Genomic DNA, 7649 nt, shown 5'->3' on the forward strand with positions numbered 1-7649 from the left:
GCAAAGTGTCGTTATATCCGAAGTCTCATTATATGTGTCACAGTTGGATGGGACTTTGCTCCGGGCATGAAAATTATGTCGTTATTCGCGAATTGTCGTTATATCCGCAGTCGGTATTAGCGAAGTTGACTGTACATGCATCTGAGGAACTAGGCAGCATGATATTTAGGGAGGTGTTCTGATTATTGCAGAGTGCATTTGTAAACTGTATAAGACGGTGAGGGATGCACGAATGTGTCCCAGGTGGAAAATCAGCAAAAAAACTCCTTCGGTGTCAAAATTGACCCACTGTGACTATAGCGAAGAATGCCGTGGGCGTGGGTAGACCCGTTCTGCTGCATGCTGATGTGGTGTGTGGCTCTGAAAACGAGTTGTGACGACTACCCATTGTCAGTTGCACTGTTGGCTGGAAAGTTGTAAGCTACCAGTGCAGTGTAGTGCCGGGCCAGGATCACGGTAGCCCAAACGATGGCCAGGCAGCTGCAGAGCATCACTAGACATGCCTGGGTTCGTGAACATTTACCAATGACACTTCAACCCAGCAAACACTTTGTCCTTTGTACTACGAAGTACTACTGTAGTTTACAATTCAAGCAGGTAGTAGCATATTTGGTGAGTTCAATTATTTATTTATTTTTGAAGTGACGTATGCAGCGAAGAGACCGTATTTGGATAGTTGGAGTTGAGGTCACCCTGATTACTAGTTGGCAATAGCAGTGCACGCTGCATTGATTAACGATCGATTGGGCACGAACCGTGCGTGATGACAAAATAATATATTATATTAATAATAAGCACACTGGATTGATGGTCGCAGTGGCTGCTTCCTACTCAACTGGTTAACATTGCTGATTGTACTTGTTCCATCGTGTTTTGCGTCTCTAGATTCCAGTACGTGACTCCACCTTGAGTCTGACAGATATCCATGAGCTGGACTTGCACTCAAACTCGAGCGACCGTGGTTCCACGGCGCCCATGTACGCAACAGCTGCCACCACAGCCGTAGCATCGGCAATGGACGAAGCACCGCCAGGGTACCTTGCAGCAACAAGCGGCGGCGCCGGCATGGCAATTGCCAGCGCGGCGGCCATGGAGCCCCCACCAGGCATGGCTGCCACCAGCTCAGCCGGTAACCTCGACGACGAGCCGTTACACGTGTCCCCGGCGCCCGGCGCCCAGGGCGGCATGGAGTACGGTGGTGGAGGCAGCCCGGCGGTGGGAGACCTGGGTGCTGTTGCTACAGCTGCTGCTGCTGCTGGTGCTGGTGGTGGTACTGGCAGTGCCCCTAGCAGCCTCACCAGAGCGGTTCAAGTGACTGCAGTGCAAGCGGTGGCTGGACGGCGTCCCAGCTCTAACTCATACCTCACTGCTATGGGTAAGGTGGCGAATGTGCAGAACGGTGCAATTACTAGTATTCTTTTTTCCATTATCCTCTCGTGCTGCACAGCTGGTGAATTTTACAGATGGCCACAGTTTCGTTGCTTTCAAGCAGCCGAATAGGAATGCCCAGAGTACACCCGCTGTAACAGCTGCATTGGTATACCGTACATGCGCTTTGATTGTTCGTGTATATACTTCCTCTGCAAACACAAACTAAGGGGGTTTCGATCATCCACCTCTCAGTTCTGGTGAGTCAAGCTCTGAGGAATCGAGCTATGGCAACTCCTCCCGTGAGACTCAAATGGTCCAAAGTTCTCTCCTGTAAATAGTGTTACATGTACTAACATCCACTCATTCAACGATTTTCTTCAAGTGCTCTTGGTCCCCTGAATCAAATTTCTTGTACACAGTACTACAGTAGCTCCTTGGGAAATGAATAAAAAATGTCATGAAGTGTTTTTTTTCCCGGAGGAAGTAATACATCCCAAGCGGTGTTGAATGAGACTCCTGTTTCCCAGACCGGTACTCCAGTAGTCATAAGCTGGCACACTTTAAAAATGCTCCTACTTCGAACTGCATACATTCCCCGGTTTGACGCTCTGGTTTTCATGTTTTTGAAACACCGGGTCAAGTGAATGGTAGTCGTAAGGGCTGGTATGTTCCTCCCCCACCCGGGCAAGTTTGATCCAGGATGTACGTGGGGGAGGGGAGGGGGGGGGGGGGTGCATGCGTGAGTTTAACCGTCCGTACTCCAACACTGCCATCGTTCTTTGCCCTCTTTTCTTTGCTTGTGTCTTTCTGACAACAGATGCCAGCAGTATCGGTATGCCCCGGCGCCCTGGTCGTGTCAGTGGCAATAGTGTGTTTGCCAGTGAGCCAGAGTCAAACTCTCTACGCGTCTCCGACATCGCAACCAAGAGAGAGGCGCCGGTATTCATTTCGCACGTGCGCCGCTTCGACTTTGCTCTCAAGTGCACGCTGGCTGCGCTGAAGGTACATTGTGTTACCATGGTTACCTCCTGTACACCTCCTGTACTTCGAAGTACAGTGAAACCTGGTTTAAGCGACCACCCCACGGTGCAAGCAAAAGCGGCCGTTAAAGCCAGGTGGTCTTTAGAACCAGGTCCCACAGTATCTGTGTAGAACTGTCGGTGCGTGGAAAAACGGTTGTTAAAAGCAGGTGGTCGCTAAACCCAGAGGTCGCTTACACCAGGTCTTACTGTAATAAGATTCACAAGTCAAGCAGACCACATAGCAAGATTTTCCTTTCGGCCATGTTTTCTAAAATTTAGAAGATGGCCGTCGTGTACGACTTAAAAAGATCCCACGGAAATTGACACGAATATCTCGGCATTTCCCGAACATACCTCTAGTGTATTTGACTTTCCGGTGCGTGTGTTCAAGTGTGGTGAGGGTTCCTTGGTGTAGTGGTTATCACATTTGCTTTACACGCAAAGGGTCCCGGGTTCGAACCCCGGAGGAACCTGAGCTTGTTTTTTTTGTGGCTTTTCATCCGCAACTCTGCTACTCCCGTCCATTTGCCCTCTCTCCAACCAGCAACACCCAAACTCCCGAATTCAGCCTATGGGTTTTTTTGCATGGCCGGTGATGAACATCTTTCCGGGGTATATCTTCTCATCTGTCTGCTTCAGATTTCCGAGTTACAGGATTTGCAGGTAACGTCTTACACAAAGAAAGCTTCATGTGCCCATGCAAGTCGCGGGAACTTTCGTTCGAGGGGGGGGGGGGGGGCTACACTTGCTGGGCCCGGCCGTCTTGGTGATGGGACTGTAAGGTTTGTCCAGTGCTAAACGTTCAACGTGTGTGATTGTGTGTCTGCCTGCCTCTCTGTCTTTCTGTGTCTGTCTCTCTATCTTTCTGTGTGTTTGTCTGTTCTTTGACAATGACGGCTTCTGAACAGCATCCGTCGAGTGATCACAGACATCGTCGTGTCCCCTCTGGCAGTGGTGACGGCTCACCTCTCGTTCACAGGGCTGTGTCCAAGGTGTTTGAGCAGGCCTCCATGTCGGCCAGCCAGGCGTTTCCGTTTGGCGAGGTAAGCATGGCGACGTGATACGGGTTGATTACCGTGGTAGCTGGTAGCCCTATTAGCAGATCAGTGCAGTGCTTGCAGTGACCAGTGGACAGACCAGGTCACCAAACATCTTGTCTTTGATACCAGGTGAAGTGTGCAACTACATGTACAGTTAAAACGTTACAGATGACTACAGCTTCATTTCTTTAAAAGAAAAAGTGGGGATAACAGAGAGGACACTGACCTACTGTACGCACTGTAGAATAGTGCTCATGCACGTTCCATGATTCACGAGGTAGGATTCCGTGTAGCACAAGCCTGCTTTAGAGGCTGTATCAATTGGGTTCTCTGCATGCTGGTAGGTACTGTACATCCGTTATATTTCCGTCAGTTCGTTTTAATTTCGTAAATTCCGTAAGGCTCTCGCCAGTTACGAAACTAAAACGCTTACTAAACTGTGTCACACTCACTGTACAGTACTCTACACATGTACGTAGCAGCCTGCGCCGATTGATGGGATTAGCGAAAGTTAGATGACTACGAAGTGTTCTTTTTCTCAGTTTACCAATATTACGAGTCGCTGATACGAAATGTAATTGATTTACAGTAATCGGCTGTAGTTTGTGCTGCTCCCGTTGTGTTCTGCTGCAGTGGACGATGCAGGAAGACGTGCCCGTGCAGGTTCAAACTCCGCGTCGCATGTGTGTGCTCGGCGACACGCTCTATCTAGTGTGTAGAGAAGTGTCGGACGCCGGCAAGAGAACATATCTCATTGGAAGCACTAATCTCGAGGTAAGTGCGTGAGACGTCTGCTGTGAAGTCTCCACTTGTATCAGGGTCGTAGTACTCGGTGCGGGAGTTCCGGCCATTATTTCGAAAAACTTCACCTACGTAATTCATGCGAAACTGCGTTTTCTTCCTGTCAATGATAATGTTCGTTTCCGGTCGAGTGCCCGTTTAGTCGGACCGCCCAATCTACCATTGTCACGGCCCTGTGTATGCCTTAGTCTCTACTTCAAGTACTGTTGATCTGGGCCCAATGTGGCTGAACCGTTGTCATGGTATGCCGGAAAGTTCCTGTCCATGATTGTTAGTGCTTGGCTGGAAATAAAGTTGGATTGATGTACAACGAGGTGTTTTCATACCCCACCTGTTCTTACAAGTGCAAGGGGAAGAAGGACCCGCTGCAGCTGCCTTGGAGTTGCAGACACTTCGGAGCTGCAAACAGCGTCCCCAAAAAGCTTTTCCCCGCCTGTCCTTTATGTTTAGTTAGTAGATGCTGGCTGTACCAAGACTCACTCATATCCACACACAGTTTAAAAGTGTACTTGCATGTCTTTGTTGCAAGCCAAGTCAGCATTTCTGGCAAGCATAGTACTTACAAAGTTACATGCATCTCCTCTTACGCTGTGCTGTTGCAGAAATGGACGGAGATCGCGTTCCCACCATCAGCCGCAACCTGTCATGCCATGTTCGCCTACAATCAACACCTCTACGTCTGTGCACGATCCACCGACAAGGCGGACAGTCGCGGGCGTTCCCGCGGCGACGTGATATGGCGCCTGGACGAGACCAATGCCCGCGGCGACGGTGCTCCGGCCCTCAGACCCAGTTCCAGCAGCAGCGACGGCGCTCCCTGTCACTTTGAGTGGATACGTGTCACGCAGATGCCTCACATACAGTGGCACTACGGTGCAGCGCTGGACGGAACGCGTGCCATATTCGCCGGCGGCTGGGACGGACGCAGGGAAGTTGGCCACGTGGTTGTCTACGATCTCAGCACGAACAAATGGCTCGAGCCGATGACGTCGCTACCCATTCCGGCCTTCGCCGCTCAGGCATTCGTCACTGGTGATCACTTCTACCTGATTGGAGCTACGACACGTCAGTCGGACCTAGCCGAGGTGTACTACACCGGTCTACGGGCGCACTCGGTAAACTACAACAAGTGGCGCACTGTTCAGCTATCACAGAGTGCGTGTGGAGCGTGTCTAGTCAACAAGCATATTGTCACGGTCGGCGGCTGGGACAACGTTTCTAAGCAGGCGTCGGACGACGTGTCCTTGTTCGACGTTGAGTACACGGAGTGGCTGTCCTTGCCCTCCATCAAGGTGAGTGTTGTGGTGCTTGTTCAGCCCCCACACTCTAGATACAGAGAGTGCTGCATAGCAACGGTAACTACGCGCATGGCAACAGTAACTATACGCACATAGCAACAGTAACTACGATACTATAATAATGACGTCACACATAGCACGCATGTAATCTATAACAGTGAAGACACCTAACACACAGGCAGGCAGGCAGTAGCAGCTGCTCAACTGGAGCACAGCTACACACAGGTAGGGTGCATCTGTGCTAGACTATGGGCTCAAATGAATGTGTACGTGCGTGTGATGGGGAGTCTCTGGGGACTGCTTGTTCTAGGTTTTGCAGACGAAGGCCAAGTGCTTGTTGACTAATGGCACTTCTTCTCATCCTCTCCTACGTAGGATGTTGCGCTTACCACCAGCAGAGCAGTGTGTGGTTTTGTCGTTGGAGGGGGGGGGGCTGTTTTTTTTAATTTATTTTTACTTGTGCCAGCAGTCCGACCATGAAGTTGTCACAACCTACAGGTTTCTAATCCGGAATGAACCTTTTTCACTTGCGAACTCAATGATGGTCAATGCTATGTGCTGCTCTGTTGCTGTGTTTCAGGCTGCGCGTGTTCGTCCCGAAGTCGTCTACTTCAAGAACAAGCTGGTATGCCTTGCTGGCAGTGTGAATCCGTCGCGAGAATCAGACAAGGTGTCGCACATGGAAGTTCTGCCCCTGGTGCTGTGAGTCGAGCGACGTGTACACGTACGTGTATGTGCACGTGCGTGCGTATGCATTGTGATTTGCCTGAGGTGTTATCCGTATGCGGAGCCCGGGACCGCTACACTTTAATTGCAGTGTGACATCAAAGACTGATGTTAGGACCATGTGCGGAGGATGTGCATGGTTCGGGTTTTTTAGGAGATTCTCCCTCGTGCCCTTGATTTCGGGCGCTCTGGTGTTTGCGTTGATGGAGAAGGTAGTAACTTGCCTAGAGCATAGGTATTTGTAAATTTTGTATGATAGCTATGATTATAGTGTTGTAGAATAGACTGTTGTCTGTTGGGATCAGTGTCCTGTACATACTGTCTATATTATAATGATTATGCACAACGTCAATCCACGTGCACAAGCTTACATTCTTTTTTCTTGCATTCGTGCTTCCGGAAGGCACGTCCAGTAGTGACTAGGACAGGTTCAAGACACGCCCGTAGCACGGAGTGAGCATATTTGAAATAGTGTTGATGCGCAGGCTTTTGCGTTCTCAGTTCAGCAGCTCGGTGAGCATTATGGCTCTGTGTGTGTACGCGCGCGCGCGGGTGTCCTTCCGGCATTGTGGCATCATCTACACATTGCACTGATTTTGTTGAGAGATTTCATCTATTTTTTGAGTGCTACTTTTTAGTTTTTAGACCAACTTTATTAGATTGGCTGCTGTTCATGGTCACGGCGTTCATATTCTTTGAACCACTTGTACACGAAGTAGTACAGCAGCTTTTTGATTGCGATAATTACACATGTAACTTTGATTTCGGCTAGACGAAACATTGCCCACTTCGAAACCGAATGGATTTTTGAAAGCAAATCTACTGATCATCCTGCATGGGTCTGGCGTTAGTGCACACACAGCATGATTTCTGCGCTTCTACAGTAGACGAGCATGGCAAAGCGGGCCGAGGCACTGCTGCCAACTGCCGAAGGCCCAATTCAGCTACTTTGGCACAGATTAGCTGAACATACAATGTACCTCTAATGGCTCTAACCAGGGAAGTGAACTGGTGGGGTTGACAAGACAGTTTCTCTTTTCAGGCAGTTCCCAATGAATTTGAAGTTCTCGATCCCAATCTTTTCCAAATACCTCAACCGTAAAGTACCGCCAGAGCGCCCCACCTTGATTTTACAGCCAGAGGAAGGAAAATCGTATGGCAGAGTGCAACGAAGTTTGTACGATGTAAGAATCTTAGTGTACTAAGGTCACACTTGGCAGGTTTTTGTGTGGAGCTTAAAGCTTGTGTCCGCTCGAAGGTACGGATTGACTGCAAAACGTGCAATATGTGTACAAGGTTCATGTCGTATGACCAAGAGTATAATTATGTTAGTTATGTACTCTTGGTATGACCTACAGACAGCAGACCACCTCCACAATACGACCGCGAAA

General features: G+C 49.5%; 1 protein-coding gene and 1 non-coding gene across 2 annotated transcripts in view; both read left to right on the plus strand.

Annotated features, from left to right (window-relative positions):
- LOC135811437 (uncharacterized) overlaps nt 1-7076 on the plus strand; it is a 12445-nt gene extending 5369 nt beyond the window's left edge. Inside the window, exons 6-11 of the mRNA XM_065324674.1 lie at nt 886-1375; nt 2189-2373; nt 3302-3436; nt 4067-4207; nt 4837-5526; nt 6113-7076. Coding sequence (XP_065180746.1) covers nt 886-1375; nt 2189-2373; nt 3302-3436; nt 4067-4207; nt 4837-5526; nt 6113-6238 — 1767 coding nt within the window. The 3' untranslated portion in view covers nt 6239-7076. The remainder of the gene's footprint in view (nt 1-885; nt 1376-2188; nt 2374-3301; nt 3437-4066; nt 4208-4836; nt 5527-6112) is intronic.
- Nucleotides 2794-2866, plus strand: Trnav-uac (transfer RNA valine (anticodon UAC)). The gene has a single exon. It is a non-coding gene; the product is annotated as a tRNA-Val (tRNA).
- Nucleotides 7077-7649: the final 573 nt, after the last annotated feature.

The sequence above is a fragment of the Sycon ciliatum genome, chromosome 3 (assembly GCF_964019385.1).
Source record: "Sycon ciliatum chromosome 3, ocSycCili1.1, whole genome shotgun sequence".
NCBI lineage: Eukaryota > Metazoa > Porifera > Calcarea > Leucosolenida > Sycettidae > Sycon > Sycon ciliatum.